General features: G+C 38.7%; 1 protein-coding gene across 2 annotated transcripts in view; it reads left to right on the top strand.

Moving 5' to 3' along the window:
- LOC121963630 (carboxyl-terminal PDZ ligand of neuronal nitric oxide synthase protein-like) overlaps positions 1 to 16,937 on the top strand; it is a 242,336-nt gene that overhangs the window by 73,360 nt on the left and 152,039 nt on the right. For both annotated transcript variants that reach the window (XM_042513916.1, XM_042513910.1), the window contains exons 3-4: positions 8,307 to 8,399; positions 13,238 to 13,296. In XM_042513916.1, coding sequence (XP_042369850.1) covers positions 8,307 to 8,399; positions 13,238 to 13,296 — 152 coding nt within the window. The remainder of the gene's footprint in view (positions 1 to 8,306; positions 8,400 to 13,237; positions 13,297 to 16,937) is intronic.

Raw genomic sequence — 16,937 nt, 5'->3', positions numbered from 1 at the left:
ATTAAAGTGGAAGCCAACCCCAAATTCAGTCTCATTTTGGGACAAGTTTTGACCACTTCCTGTTTAGCTTCAACATATTTGCTTTTCTTTTTTTGGCGCAGTTTCTAGGATTTTCATAACTTTCTCTTGGATGCATTCTGCATACAGTCTGGTTACTACCTTTTAATAAAGTCCTGACTGCACTTTTGTGCTGTTACTGACTAGGAGCTTAACCCCTAGGATCGTCCCAACCACAGCTAAATTATGAGAAAATACAACACAGGAAGAGGGCAAAGTCTCTGCAGATAAATACACTACAACACACTTCTAATGGGTCAAGTGATACTTAAAAAGGATTACATTTGTGTGAGTCTATGCATTGCTTTTGTTGTTGTTGTTTAGGAAAATCTTAGGAAAACTTGTACAGTACATAGTAAGTAGTGATGATTGTGACTTCTGATGGGGAAAAAGGTGTTGAGAGTAGGAAGAGTTCCGTAGGCTCATCGCAGAGCTGCAAACTGACTTCAAGATAAACTTTCTTATGTTGACACCACACAGCCCAGTGAGATGTAAGACCCCCATGAAATACAGTTACAACTAACATCTCAAAATACTGAACAATAGGTGTTATAATGACACACACACACACACACACACACACACACACACACACACACACACACACACACACACATACACGGTTAAGTTCTTTATATTTGTCAAGCAGGTGAAGTTATTCATACATAACCTCTTTTTGCTGGGTGTAAAGAATTAAAAAAAAACAATTGACTGTTGTGTATCATGAACAACCACAGTTTTGGAGATGTGTAAAGTTCAACATAATACAGTTTAGGTTGTAATTGTTTTTAATGCCCAATATTTTTATTGGAAATAAAGGACTTCATGTGTAGAGACCCCCAGACAGGCAAATCTGCATCTTAGCAATTCTGTCCCCCTCCCTCTGCTTTTTGCCCTCCTCTTGCATCAGAAATGATTGAGGCTGTAGCTGAAATGACTAATGTTTTGACAAAATAACAAATTAAATAGCATTTCAGCTGCAAATTCAGGATGCTCATCTGGCAGAGACATTAGGGATTATCCTAAATGACCTAAACTGTGTTGTGAGCTGTTATCTGTGCTCATTAAAACACTCTGTCTGGTGCAGAGGTGCTGCATTTGGGGAAAAGTCAGACTGAATAAATTGCCAGTTATGCAAAATGAATGCCTGCATGATTTCCTCAAGTGCAGCAGTTTGTGTGCTACAAGTGCTTTAATTACAAGCGTTTACATTCTCATATTATACAGATAGATGCAGCGGTGATATAATAAATCATATGGCTGCTGTATCTTTGAATGGAATCTGAAAGCATAAGGAGGGTGTGAGTGGCGCTGTGGTTGATGTGGACTCAATGATGGGGCCGTGTCAGACATCAATAAACTGACTTATTAGAGATAAGTGCTTTCTGTCATATTATGCTGCATAGACCCAGCCAGGCAAACCCCGCGCAAAATCTGTCAAATTGCAGCTGCAGTCATCTCCGTGGAGGTCAATCATGCAATCCATCAGGCATAACAGCGTTTAAATCTTGCATGAGCAGCACAGTCAACATTACATCTGATTATAACACCGCCATAATACCACCCATAAATCTGCGGCACGTAAACATTTATGCACTTTGAGTCTTGACAATAATGGCTGAAGTGCTTCAGTTTGCTCCTCATCACTTGTTGAAAATATATTCAATGAACTTGAGTGTGTCTGTTTGTGCGTTTTCTCTCCTAAGTGTAGGAATCAACAGGTCATACAACACTGTTCTTTTCCAGTGCATTCTTTTGAAGCAGGAGAAAAGCAACACTTTCTTCCCTGTAGATTATGCTACTGGAGATACCTGCTGTGTAAAGTAAATCATCATTATTACAGTTTGCTAGCCTAAAGAAAACAATAAGTCCACCTCCCTCTCAGCAGCACACAAACCATAATTGCATACAACAATGAAACGGCGTAAAAAAAGAAAATCATTATTGTTTCTGCTGTATTGGCTTTTCTAGTGTAAGCTTGTTTCTGTTATTGCTGCTTCATGTGTGCCCTCATTTTAATGAACCTTGTACGGTTCACTGTAGAAAATGCTAAGGATAGTTCACCCGAAAAAATGACTATTTGAGCATCAATTACTTTCCACGTTTTACCTCGGAGTCATGATGAAAACTCTATTTTTCTCAAATCCCTCCAATTGGAACAAAGAGTCCAAAAAAGGCAAACATTCCTCATGAATTGAACAACTAATTCCCCATGATTCAGCAGCTCCTGGCCTGCTTTGTGAAATTATTGAAAGAAATGCTTAAACTATTATACAGTTACTATATGCTTTATCAATTAGTCACAAAATTCAAGAGGAAAGCAATGCCGGTTCTGACCTATATATTTGCTGTAATAAACATATAACACACAACACGATGAATACTAATATTAAAGCAATAATCCCCCACGAAATGTGACCATTTGCTTACCAGTTACTCGCCATGTGTAACCTTGAATTCACAAAAAACCTTCATTTTTCTCACATGCCTCCGTTGTGAACGAAGAATCCAAATAAAGCAAACATTTTCAAGAATTAAACTACTAGGGGCTGTACTTAACAGTAAAACTAGAACAAAGCATCTGTTTATAATCTCTCACACAACTCATGCAGTATAATCCCAGTCCCATTTATTCAGTCGTATGATGAGTACTTCAAAAACACAAGCATCACTTTTCTTGTGCTGTCTTTATTTAAACCTTTATACCCTGAGCAGATTAGTGCGATTTTTTTTGTTTAAAAAATATGGGGAAAAAAGACAATGACCAATAAGCAAAAAAGGAAAGTCTTACAAATTGCAACAAAGTTGTGGATTTCTGGGGAAATTATTCTTTCTTTCTTTATGCTAGGGAAAAAGCAAGGGAAAATCTATTTATCTATAATTATCAGAATTGCATATTTAAAATTTTGTCACAGAACTTTCATACATTTCAACCACTTTTTCCCCAGGTCATTTACTTGTTTTAATTTTTATTTTTTTCTAAGTAATTTTAAACTTTCAGGTAATTTTCTTGCACTTTTTACAAATTTCATGCACATTTTTGGATCATTTCTTCCTTCGTTGCTCATTACCACCAATTCAGGTTTCAAAGGGTAAATCATTATCTGTATTTTGTTAAATACTGATTATAGCAAATATATACAGTGTTACTAGACAAATAGGGTCAGAACTGGCATTGTTTTCCTTTTGGATTCAGTAATGGATTTTTTCTGACTAACTGATAAATTGTTTGGTAATTGTTTAATAGTTTCAGCACTTCTTATCATAATTTCACAAAGCAGGCTGTGAGCTGCTGAGACATTGGGAATTAAGGACCCCTTGAAGGACCCTTGGCAAACCTCACACTTTTTGTCCATCAGTCAACAAACAAACACACAGGCGGCCAGCACTGTTGTGTAACAGTCAGCAGAGTGTGTAACCCAGGGGTTGAGGAGCTGATTGTGCTGCTGCCCAGCTTTGTTAAAGCTCCTCGACTTGTTTTTACACAGAGCGATGCCGACGAGGCCCTGAGTCCTGCAATCTGTCATCTCCTATTATACTGCAACTATTCACACACACTGACCTGTCAACATGCAGGCAGACACATTTCAAAAGTTCGAGTTTTTATCTTTCTCTGCAGTCTGGTATGAGTCAGGGCCACAACAAACAGTTACTGCTAATGTTGAACACTGAGAATTCGAATCATTTTAGATGACATTTGAATTCATGCTGATAGAATGACCTTCCCTATTCATTAACATTAATTTGAAATGTAAGCACAGGCGCCCATAGTCAGATACAGGAACTGTTTTCATATTACCATCATTATATCTTAAGCTAAAAAGAAATACTTTAGTAAATCAGACATTTAAAAGGAGCTGTATGCAACATTCAGAGCATATCTGTGATTCAGAGTTTAAACCAGGATTGCTTGCACACAGGTCTCAACATGGAGGTGGCTCAGTTGGCTAGCATATAACAATGCTAATTACACTGTTAGCATTGTCTGTCAAAAACAGCAACATATATGACAGAGTGTGGTGGCCGTGATTGTTGCGCTTTCATGACAAGAGTTGTGTGACGGTGTGTGTTCTCATTCAATATCAAACATTTTTTCGGGTCTGTGAATGCAGCGGAGCAGTTGGAGCTCACCATGAGTTCTTTTTCTCCTCCGCAGCAGAATGTCACTTGTGGGTTGGATAACTGATATGTTGATTTGTTCACTGCTTATCAGATCAGATGGATGGTTGAGAGATGTCTGCAGATGTTTATAAGTGAATGCAAAGTTTTAGGCCCAGCAGAATGAACCGTTTAGTTTTGCTTTTCCTGTGGCTGACATTCTGCTGCTCGTCTCTGCCTCTACTGTGCTATAAATAACTCAGCCTTTTATATATTTCCAGGGTTGGAAATTAAGTTTCCAACCTGCCAGTGTGTCTGGTGGATGCCAAAATCTACCAGCCACTCAATGACCTTTGTTTTGTGGCTGGTGAGTTCAGCAAATCTGGCACGCCAATTTTACCAGCATTTGGCTAGTGCTAATCTCCAACCTTGTATTTCAATAGCGTTCCTAATTAACAGTCCAGCTCCAAAAAATCTAACTGTGGCGGGCCGCCACAACGAAATGAATGTGTGGGAAACACTGCAACACAATTCTGCCACCATGGGTCATGGCAGTGTTATCACTGGTAACTGGCGTAAGAGCCCTGTGAAGAGTTGCAGGGATTAGCTAGCCAGTGAGGCTAACTCACAGGGGCTCACAAACACTGGCATGCATATGCGTCTGGACTGTCTAACACAATAAAAAACAGAGAAGCTCAGATTAAAACCAAGCGGCAACCTCCAAGTCTGTAAAATGAAGCCAGTTTGGAAGTGCCAGAAACTGCAGTTCCTTCAATGGCCACTTGAGGCTGGCTCCAAAATAGATTAAATCCCCATAGACCCCCATGTTATAATGGACAACTGTACAGCACAAATAAAATAAAATTTTATTAGGCTCAAAGTTATGTATATATTGAAGGGTTGGCTGTCTGTGAGGCAGCCTGAGTCAGATCTACCCCTCGCTCCTCCACGGGTCCACCTTCTTTTTCGAATATGGTCACTTTTGGCTTTAAAAAAAACAAAATTGCAATAGCTGAAATGCCTGACTTGAGGCTTTAAAACAGTAGCTATGTCCATTATGTATAAAGTGTGTTGTTACAACGCACGCAAAGGTATCATGACTTCTCTGCTCTCTGCTCACGATGCCATTACTTCACTTCATCTTTACATAGCACAGTTGTTGGCTCCTATATTAATGCTCCGATTGTCATATATACTCGTTGAATACGTTGAACTTTATTTACATGCAAAACATTTTTTTCAAGCAAGAGCACATTCTACAAAATAAAATATGTTGTACCAATAATGATTTTATCATGTTGAATTTTGTGTTGCCCTTGGTGCTTTTTTTTTTTTTTTTTTTTACAGTATACAAAAGTGAGTCAGATTTTCATTTTAGCTCTCAGCAGTGATAAACAGAAAATAATATTCAAGGTTAACACGTTGCAGTTGGCTGTAAATACAAAAGCATATGCAAAAGCCTGTTTTTTCTCCTCATTTCATTGTTACCTCTCTCCTGAAGAACAGCGCTTTTATAATGCTGTGTATTATAAACCTACTTCACTGCTTTTTGCAACAAAGCTGGAAAAAAAAGTGTCATTTTTAAGTCCAGAGTTATACTAGCCAACGACATTCTACTGACAGAGAGGGCAACTGACAGATACAATAGCAGGAATATTGACAGATTGACTGACTGCAAGCAGGTGGGAAAACATGACAGATACTGTTAAAAAAAGTCTTCCCTATTCAGATTTGATTTCGAGATGATCTGGTGCAAACACAGCAAGTAATAAACACTGTCAGACGTTCCCTTTACAGCAGCAGTGTATGACATTGCAGATTTTGTGCTACCAGGGCTGCCAGAAACTTCAAATTTTGGCAGCTCTAAGTGATAGCGCAAGGTCACTTTTTGAGGCTGAAAGGGCTTCATTAAATAGAAAATCTGTTGTGGCATTGGTCAGTTAAATGTTTTTAGTGTTTGCTGGAGGTGGTGAAGTAAGTCACCTTGTCTGAACAGAGTACATTCTCAGCACTGGTGCTGTTTACTTGATGTCTAAAGTTTCGATTTCTCACTTCCATACACACTGAGCAGATTTCCCACGAGCATCAACACCTGAGACCGCAATTTAATTCAGCAAACAAGGTGTATCTTGAAGCGTCTGAGGGCGGAAGGGCTTTATGACTGCAACTTATAGCGCAGTTGCTTTCCTGCATAAAAATTGCTGTCTTGGGCAGCATTAACGAGTGTCCACAATAATGCATCACCCAGCAGGACACGTCAACTTGCCAGCTCAGAGAGCTCAGAGAGCACAGATAGACAGAAATAGACATACAGACGGCACTTGGAGCTGATGTTTCTGCAGGCTGACGTGACAGGTGGTTCTATACAACTCAATTACATCCCACTCATGCAGAATACCATTGAGCACAGGATAGGAGAGAGAGAGAGGCAGCACGTATGTTTGCTTATGTTCTTGCACTCTAATACTGACACTGGTTTCAACATATAAGCCATTTGATCCACTTTTTACACCTGCTATGTGTTTGATATGCAAACACTGTGTTTCTACACTGTATTGACTGTGTTCTTGTGCTGCAGTGCTTTTGTTTGACAAGGCTCAAAGCTCCATTAGAGGCAGTGGAGACGATGGAACCTGTTTCAGTCTGATGTATGGCATGTAAATTGTCTGTTACAGAGGTCTGTCGACCATGCTTTGTTCATTCAGCGGGGCTGTTTGTCATTTTCTGTGAAAAACGTATTTAGTGTGAATTGGAGTGTATGGGAATGCCTGCTCTATTATTATTATAATTTTAGGTGTCAGCATGTGAAAAAAAGTTTAATACAATAATTTAGTGTTTAAAGGAGCTGTGTACAACACTCAAAGTGTTAAAGGGAGAGTTTGGATCATTTAAAGTGAGGTTATATGTGGCACTTTTCCATATTGTATTTCATAAAGTGGATGTTGGTCAGCACAATTTACACACCATACATCAGACTGAAACCGGCTCCATCGTCTCCACTGCCTCTAATGGAGCTTTGAGCCTTGTCAAACAAAAGTACTGCAGCACAAGAACACAGTCACAATAACACAAACAAACAAACTATCTGCACACCAGCAGCCTCTGCTGGTGTGCCCCCCCCACCCCCTCTCAGGTTATGATGTTAGCTCTGTCAGCACTGTTGCTGTTACTGTTAACATTGTTGGACCTTCTTATTAAGTTTAGTTTAGTTTAATAATAGATTCGCTCCAAATGTCTTGTGCAGTTCATTTAAAAGTTTGCATGATATGAGTGGTGGAGTTTTTCTCCACCACAAAGCAGCTTCACTCAAGCACTTGGTCGGTGGTTACCTGCCTTACTCCTTTGCTTTTCATCCAGTTTTTTCAGCAAACTTTGAATTGTCTTCTAGGACTAGAGTCTCAGTACTTTTTGAAATTGTGTCATTGCACTGTTTGTCAAAAACTCACAAGCACAGAAAGTTGGCATATAATGCTTAGCGTGTAATAATCTAAAACGTCTAGTGTGATTTTCATAGCCTGAAATGCTGTTGGCAGTGTAAATGATAAATAAAGCCTATGACTCACATGGGCCTGCAAGAATCCACATTTTATATAAGTCAGTTTCAGAATGCAGCGTATACAAACATATTTCAACATCTACAGCTAAATGTATAAAGTAATAACAAAACTATATATTTAAAAGAATAGTGGATAAATCTGAATGAAGCCATATAAGATATACCAGCTAATATAAAGATGGTATTACATGACAGTGGAATGGGCAGAAGGACAGCATTTTTATATTTTTTCATGTGTATCCAAAGGCGATCGTCAAGGTCATTTGTGTTTTCGTGTTTTCGATCTCAGGGTACATCAACTCTGTATTTCTGACTCAGTCACAGCTCACTAGCTGATGGGAACATAGACAAATCATTCCAGCAGCCCTGGTCATCTGTCAGTATAAAAATCCCTCTAAACACAGAGAACAAAATGAACATTTCTTTTCATCACATTCTTATGCTGTCCTTTGGTTACGTAATGCTTTTTATGCTAGACATGACTCATCAAACACACTGACCCATCTTCAAATATATGAGAGGCTGCAACAATGTCACTGTCTACCTTAACCTCCCCCAAAATATTAATATGTCTCTTTTTGTCTTCTCTCTGCAGTATGAGTTCAAGGTGAAAAACATCAAGAAGAAAAAAGTCAACATCGTGGTGTCTGTAGATGGCGTGAAAGTCGCCTTAAGGAAAAAGAAAAAAGTGAGTGACCTTTATTTCTAATATGAACTCTATTTCCTCTCCTCTATTCAAGCTTTTTCTCCTCTGATGCATTTTTTGTGTTTTGGTAGTATCATTTCAAATCATAGGGTTTTGATTATTTAAGGTTATGTTGGCAAGAAAAAGAAAAATCCCATTGTGTTCCTACCATTGAGCTAATGTCAGTTTCGATGTAGGCCACAATGTCTTTTTATTAGGTATTGTATTGGTCTTTCTGTCTTAAAAAGACAACATTTAAAAGGTTTTTGTAATAACATTCATTAGGCTTGTTATAATGAGAAAATCTTTATTTGCCATAACTATAAGAAAAATCTAATAATCAAGTGGCAACCTCCAGGGTTGAAAAGTGAAGCCAAAGTGAGAGAGATGCCAGAAACTGCAGATCTTTGAATGATTCAAGTCAATCCCCATAGACCTTAATGGTAATATGCCCAATTTTAGAACAGAAGTAAACTTTAAGGGAAATTTTTAATGTAACTCAGCCATTTACTTTAACTAAGGTTTAAAGTTGCACATAATGAAGGGTGGACCACTTTGAATGACAGGCTGTCTGCTAATCGTGCACACGGTTTCTCAGTCAGATCCACCCCTCTGTCCTCTACAGCTCCAGCCTGTCATCCAAATATGGTCACTTCTGGCTCCAAAAAAACAAACAGTGAACTGAGAAAAAAACCTGCTCTGAGACGGCCCTTTAGTTAGATTTTTCCTATGTTTACTTTCAAATTATGGTTTAATATGTTAACTGAAGCCAGGTTGCTCAATTAAAGAATTTCAGATTACCTTTCCATATATATATATATATATATATATATATATATATATATATATATATATATACTCGAGTAATCCATATTAATTAAATGCAACTCAAATATGGAGCTAAATGACCATCATTTAAAAAAACATGCATTCCCCCCCTCATACTCCCCACAGTCTCTCTCTGCTGGTTCTGGCTGCCGGCTGTTTACAGTTCTGTAACCTTTCCCTCCACCACTAGATTTTGTGGTTTCTTTCAGCTCAGCTGCCTGTTCCACCAGTAGAGACCGGAGACTGAGCTCTAGTTGTGCGTTGTGTGCACTACATACAAAGACTTTAATAGAAAGCGGAGTGTCAGTATTTATGATGGTATTAAAAAACTTCCCTTCAGGACTTCTAAATAACCTGGTGTAGTGTAATACCATGAAACCACCCAAGCCTATCTCACACACATTTCAACTCTGCATGCTAATCTTTGCTCTTGGTTTGTGTTTGTTGACAAGATACTGTATTAATCTCTATTTAGAAGAGATGAAACAGCTGTAGTAGTAAATAGTGAATGGAGTCTACTTTGTTTGGTTTGTTTTATTACTTAACTTTTTTGCACATTGACCTTAAAAAACATTGCAGTTCAGCCATGCTGAGGGGGCATATAGAGCTAAAACAGGCATCTTAAAGAACAGTCCAGATCCATTTACTGCATCCTGTATGTGGCAGGAGGTGGTGATCGATCTCGTCTTGATTAGACGCAGGCAGAGGTGAGAATGGAGACATTGTGAGGGCGGACAAAGGGCCTGAGAGAAATCGAAAAGTAAGGGGTAAGATGTAGAGGAAAAGAGGGACAGATTCTGAAGAGTAAAGAGACGAAATGAAAAAGAGAGGAGCGAGTTAAAGCACGAAGAGGCAAACCTGGGAGTTGGGGAGTGCTGAGACTGGAGACAAGTGGATCTGTGTTTCAAGGTGCGGCGACAGCTGTAATCTGCAGAGACAGACTGGAGTCGACTTCACCTGCCGAGAATCACAGAGGGTCTGACAGGTGGATGGAAACAAAGGGAAGTGACTTAGTAGTACTGTCCATTCTTCTCAGTGCACATTTAGTTTTTCATCTCAATTCATTAATCCCGACATTAAACCATTGACTGTTTTTCAAGGCTCCAGGCTGTTCTGCTGGACTCTAAAATGTATTTAATATTTTATATAACAGAAGTGACTGTCAACTGTCATTTTGTCTTCAAACTGTTGCTCCATCCAGACAGATTATATAACACGTGCAGTGCCGGAGACTCTTCGTGAATTGTGTTGCCTGCACATTGGTATGAATAGCTAAAAATCTGAGTGGCTCTTGACAACTGATGGCTTTTAAAACCATCCATCAGAAGTCAGATTTCCTTGTCTTTTTTTACCACAACAGGAAATAAATAGACTCCTGATGACTTATTGATCTTTTTGCATTGAGTCTAGAGTTGAGATGCATATAATAACCCCCTCTAAATTCAGCACAAAGACGCTGCATTACTTGGAAAGTTTCCGCTAAAAAATGTCAAATGTAATGAATTGAAATGGATTGAACTTGACATTTTAATAAGCATCCATTAGATCTCAAGTTTTAATTTTAGTGCTGCATCTTGAAGAAGGACATCTGTTGAAAAGCTTTGGCTTCCCCAAACAGTCGTGAAAGACTGTAATTAGTATATCAGCCAACCAGATCATTTGCATACAACAAAAGTGGTAAATCTGGATACAAAGGATTTCTCTATTGCTTATATGTAGCAAAGGGAGATGTATTGACCTTGACTTGTAATTACAGGCAGATGTACATCGCAAATATACATTAGTGTATAATTAAAAGGAGGCTTAATGGACTTGTTTAAATTGTTCTCTCTCTCTAAGGAGCAGCCTTTTCTTTACACCAACATAAATACTGTGTGCTTTTATGTGTGTGTGAACTATAATGGGTGTAAATGGTATACAATTTTGAGAGTATGTGGAATATTTCTTTTATTGCGTGCCATTACCCTGTGTGACAGCTGAGCTTCACGGGTATTGTAGTTTTGGCCATCTGCCTTCTTTCCCATTACTTTCATTGTGTTGAAGATATCATTAAAGAAAAGACTGAAAGAAGAATTTACAGTGGAGAAAATACAGGGACCAGTCTCTCCTTCCACTTTGTAACTCTTTAATCATTAGTTATTTTCAGATCACCTGTCACTTTTTTGGGTCCCTTTCAAATTGGGTCACTTAAAATAAGATGAATTTATATCTGTTGGATCCAGTTCAATATCAGAACCCAACAGCAGTCAGTCTGACAATGATAAAGCCTCCGGGAATAACAGACAATACTAAGGGGAGTTCCAATGTAGCAAGCAGATATCCAGGCCAAGACTTCCTCCTCCATGCACTGATCATTTTGATTAATCTCTATAAACAGATATCTGCATTAGGGATGATAACAGTTAAACCAGAATTGATTCATCAGTTGTTAAAAATTTAATTGAACATGATTTTAATTGATCAATCAATAGGCTATGTGATGCTCTCAAAGTATGAGCAGTATGTTGCTGTGTGCTAAATGCATTTGTTATTGTTTGAAATGAGCAGTTTTTTATGTTTTTTTTTTTTTTTCAAATAACAATCAATTAATTGATGGTTAATTTTACTAATAGTTGATTAAGGAAAGTGCTTAAGATTTGCAACCCAGATCCGCATATGAATGCATATAAAAAAATAATAAAAAGCAAAATTAATAGTCAGATGATAGAAACTGTGTGGGGCGGTAAATGGTGACAGGGGTGGGCGGCTCTACTTCTCTAAATTTGGGCGCTTTTGCTTGTTTGTGAAAGCAGCACGTACTGAACTTATAATAAGTTCTTTTTCCATAGCAGCTGTTTGGGGAATTGTGGGGTTGATAATTGATCAGTCGATCTGGTCAGAGCTGATCAAATCAGTGGATGAGAGGAGCAGCTGCAGTAGAAGCAGTGAAAGCAAACTTTTAGACCCAGTGCAATGAACTGCTAAATTTCACTTTCATTGTGCCGGGCATTCTACTGCTCTGTCTGTGCCCAGAGTGCGCGCTGTGCTCAGTGTGGTAAAATTTATAATTGAAGTGTATGTATAATCATGGCAAACCCTTTGTTGGAATCCGAGATTGTATTTCAGTTCATGAATTCTGTCTCCTTTGCTCTCCACACATACTGTTTACCTTCTGCTCAAACGCAGTTGGTCAGTGCTGCTCAGACTACAAATGGACTGCAAACAGAATTCAGAACACTTCCGATCCCAAAATCTTGTATCGTTGCTGATAGATTCTGCATTCATGTGCAAATATCTGTTTTTAGAGATCAGGTCCATGTAGGCTCTAGAACGGTCCATTTTGGACGAGGCTGAAAATGTGAAGTCATCAAGACCTCTACTTTTGTTGTCTGAAAACAAACCAAGGGAAAGTTGAAGTGACATAAATGAACACTCTGTGTGTGTTGTATTGGCTTATAGGGAACATATTAAATCCATCATCAAAGGCTCAAAGACAAATTAACTGGGGGCTGGAATGACAGGCCGGTCGATAGAAGGATGTTTTGCCTCCACCTGTTTTCTCGTCTTGTTTGGCTTGCTGTCCTAAAAGCTGAAATGTCAAGTGTGACGGTCAGCGATCTATTTACATACCCGAGTGCATCGGAGCCAATGAAAGCGCAGAGATGGCAGTGATTGAATGATAGAGTCAACAGAGCTCAGCGGAGATTGAAATCAATCTAATAATTTCTCTGTGCTCATGTGTTGACATTTTGATTATGACATTAAACTGGAAGCTGGATTTAAACAAATGGACAGACAAAAGGAAAAATATAAATAAATGTCTCAAAGATGGAGATGTTCTAATAATATCTGCAACAGGAGACATAATTGGATGCATCTCACTCTCAGTTATGAGACAAGGATCATAAATATGTATTTACAATATTTTATTTTATACAATGTTTGGTTTAATGTTCAAGGTTTGCTCCTTTCCTTTAGTCCCTTTGTTTCAGAAGCTTAAATGTGGTTTGACTTTATGGTTTTTATTTCCACAGAAGAAGGAATGGACGTGGGATGAAAGCAAGATGATGGTGATGCAGGATCCCATTTACAGGTAGGCTGGCCTCAAGGTTTATTTTGTATGTAACATTTTTAATTCTCATTGTAATGACTTCAGTCCTCATGGCTCATTGGGCCTTTTCCAAACAAATTTTAATCCAAGCTTGATTAAATACACTGTGGTGACTCAGGAAATGAGAATCTTTTGTCTCTGTCACTGCAAGTGTTGACATTTTGGGAAAAGAAGGATATTGTAGCTTATTGGTGATACTGACTCCAGGACAGAGCGGCTCAAAGATTTTAGAAAAATAGATGAGTTTTAGGATATGTTGCTCCCTAAACATAGTATATGAGAGAGTAGAAGACATCTGATATAATGATGTAGTAGAGACATGTTTAGAGTAAGAGATGTTTTTTTTTTTTTTTTTATACCACAGCCGAACAATAAATTGATTCTTTTTAATATTTTAATTTGAGAAAAGGCAATTGAGCAGAAGCTGTAATGAAGGCAATTTGAAAAATTGATTTTAATAATGCATGTTATAAAGCAATGATAATGAAAGCAAGTTCTAAAATGTAAAACTGTTGTAACCACAACAATGTTGACAGAGTTTTCTGTTTTAAAACCTTGAACCATAAATATTGGAATCTCCACTGTTTATTGTTCAGAAAACACCACAAAAGCTCATTATTTAACATCTGCTCCGCTCTCTTTGAAGTGTCGAGACTTTGTTAACCAAGTCTCCTTTTAAGCCAGACTGCACTGTTCTCACACATTTTTGTAACAGCACATTTCTGTCAAGATCACAGTTTGATTTTTATCCACCTCTTACAGCAGCCTGCTTATTTTCATAGCGGCAGCTTGAAGTGAGGCCCCTCATTTGCTCCAAATGGTTTTAAAGCACTATGACCACACCCTTTGTTATCCTCTCTGGTTATAAAGGTGGTATGGAGCAACATTTCAAAAACTCTGACCACTCCATGATGTGCTTGTGTGGTGGATGGTAGCTTCATTACAACCCCATCAGTTGGCAGTATATGTCTGTTGAATGGTTGAGGGTCTGGGCCCGCCCTCATTTATTGTTTCTTCATATCTTCAAAAAGCCTGCTGGGGAAGGAATAAAGATTTTTATAGAGGAGCGTGGTGTTTGCTGGCTGTTCCTAGATGAACATGGGGCAGATTTCAATGGGACTTTGGTTTAAGACATTCAAGTTTCTTGGTATTATGGCGTGGACCCTAGTAAAATATGTCTACAAATAATGTCAATATTTGCAAAACTTCCACATCTCTGAATATGACATAATTTCAGATTTTTAACAAGAGATTCAAAGGTCCTATCTATTCTCTTGGGTTCAAGATTATCTGAAAAAAACACACACTTAATGTAATTTTTTTAAAATTATTGAGTTCTGCGTCTTGTTCATACTATTTATATACTAATATATTAATATAAAGGATTATCTTTTCTTAGCTTTAGAGTGTTCATAGCCTTTTCTTTTATACCTCGGCATCAGTGATAGCTGTGGCCGGAGTCATTATGTTTTCGGGTTATCTGTCCATTCATCTGTCCTATAGTTGTGAACAAGATATCTATCAACAAAATTTGTGAGGGAATATCTACAAATTTGACACAAATGTTCACTTGAACGAAACTATGTACTAATCCAAATTTGGCGGTCCTAAGTCAAAGGCCAAGGTCACTGTGACCTAGTCTGTCTCATTCTTGTGAAAGTGGCATCTCAAGAACACCTTGAGGGAATTTCTTCAAAATTGTCACAAACGTCTACTTGGACTCAAGAATGAACTAGTAAGAATTTGGTGGTTGAAGGGGAAAAGTCAAGGTCACTCTGCTGTTTCAAAACATGTTTTGTGACAGCAAGAATTCATATGCAAATTATGACAAAATTGTTCACAAATGTCCAATAGGAAAAGTTCATGATTTGATGACATTTTATATCCAGAAGGTCAAAAGTCAATGTTACTGTGACATCATAATGTTCTGCAAAAACACTACTCTGGCCATTATTCAATGTCATAACTCAGGAACAAAAGTGATACATTTGTTTAGACATGGAATTGGAGACACCAATCTGAGGTGTGTTTAACTTGAAACTGTGCTGTTGTACAGATCTTCTGTGTTGCCGAGGGAAGATGTGTGAAGTATCTGTATTTTCATAGACATGGATGTAAACTGTAAGTGCAATTTGACTGGTTCATGGAGGCTTGTTCTCTTAGAACATGTTTAGTTAATTTTGACTGTAGGCTGAATAAAAGGGCAAGGAGATGATAGAAGGCTGAAACATAGAATATAATACTGACAAATGTAATACTACAAATTGAATATCAGGCTTCAAAAGGTTTGCAAGCCCTGGTTAAGCTGAAAGATTAGGATTGAGGTACAGGACCAGAATTTGTTCTGTTGGTGAAAACAGAAAGAATGCAATCAATGAGGAGACCTCGTGAGAAAGATTTACAAGGACTTCTCTGTGTGTGTGTGTGTGTGTGTGTGTGTGTGTGTGTGTGTGTGTGTGTGTCTGTCTGTCTGTCTGTCTGTCTTAGTGAGATCTAGAGTGACATCCCTACACTCTGTTCCAATTCACCGGCCTGTTACCATAAGGTCCAATTCATTCAGTCCAATTGCCGCAGGGGTATAATCCTTTGATTTGAACTTGTACCACAGTCTGTCGTCGCCAGGAGAGAAATGCTACACACACACATACACGCACACACACATGCACACACACACACACAAACACACACACACACACAGTGCTAAGAGGCAGCTTGTGTAAACTGGTGGCTCGCACAGATTCATTGAGAAATGATAGGAATAGGGATAGGAATACTTTAAGATGTCATTAATCTCTCTTCAGAAACACACACACTTACACATGCGGCCATATAGACGCCTGGGGAAAACAGTCAAGGGTGCACAACTAAACACTCATGTTTTATAGTGGCTTAAAGAAAGCTGAAGACTGGTTTAGCCACAGACACATACACAGTTCATATTCTGTACTGAATGACTCATATTTTATCCTCTCTTTTTCGGTACCCTTCACACACACGCACACACGCACACACGCACACACACACACACACACACACACGCACACACACACGCACGCACGCACGCACGCACACACGCACACACGCACACACACACACACACACACACACACACACACACACAGAGACACTCTCCCAGGCGGGCACAGCTCAGAAGTGCATCCAGGAGCCCAGTTGGAGCTTTGAGCTTTGGAAATGATTCTGTCAGAAAGATGGATTTTGCTGGCCTGTTTGTGTAAGCATCTCTGAGCTTAGAAATTCCAAAAGATTTTGTTTGGTTGGAGATGCTTTAGCATGTCCCGCTTGTCTGAGCCTTGTGCACAGTTTTTAATATTACAGTCACAAAGTTACCCGCAGGAGGAAGCTGGGGAGACAGGAGGAGGAGGAGGAGTAAAGCAGAGCACGATGGGTAAACCCCATCGATCATTCACTGTCATCTGCTGAGCTGTGTCTGACAGTTCCCGATGACATCTCATCTTTTCTGTTTAGCTTAGTCACAAAATGATGGTCCAAACTGTTGTCTCACTCATTTGATATTTGACCTCTGCTGTGGGAAAAAGCACTTCTACTCTTTTTACCTGAAGGGCAGAAATGTATTCTTCAAATATGTGTGTGGAACTTTTCAC

Source organism: Plectropomus leopardus, chromosome 3 (genome assembly GCF_008729295.1).
Source record: "Plectropomus leopardus isolate mb chromosome 3, YSFRI_Pleo_2.0, whole genome shotgun sequence".
In the NCBI taxonomy this organism is placed as follows: Eukaryota; Metazoa; Chordata; class Actinopteri; order Perciformes; family Serranidae; genus Plectropomus; species Plectropomus leopardus.
The sequence above is the reverse complement of the archived record's forward strand: the minus strand, read 5'-3'. Positions and strand labels throughout refer to the sequence as shown.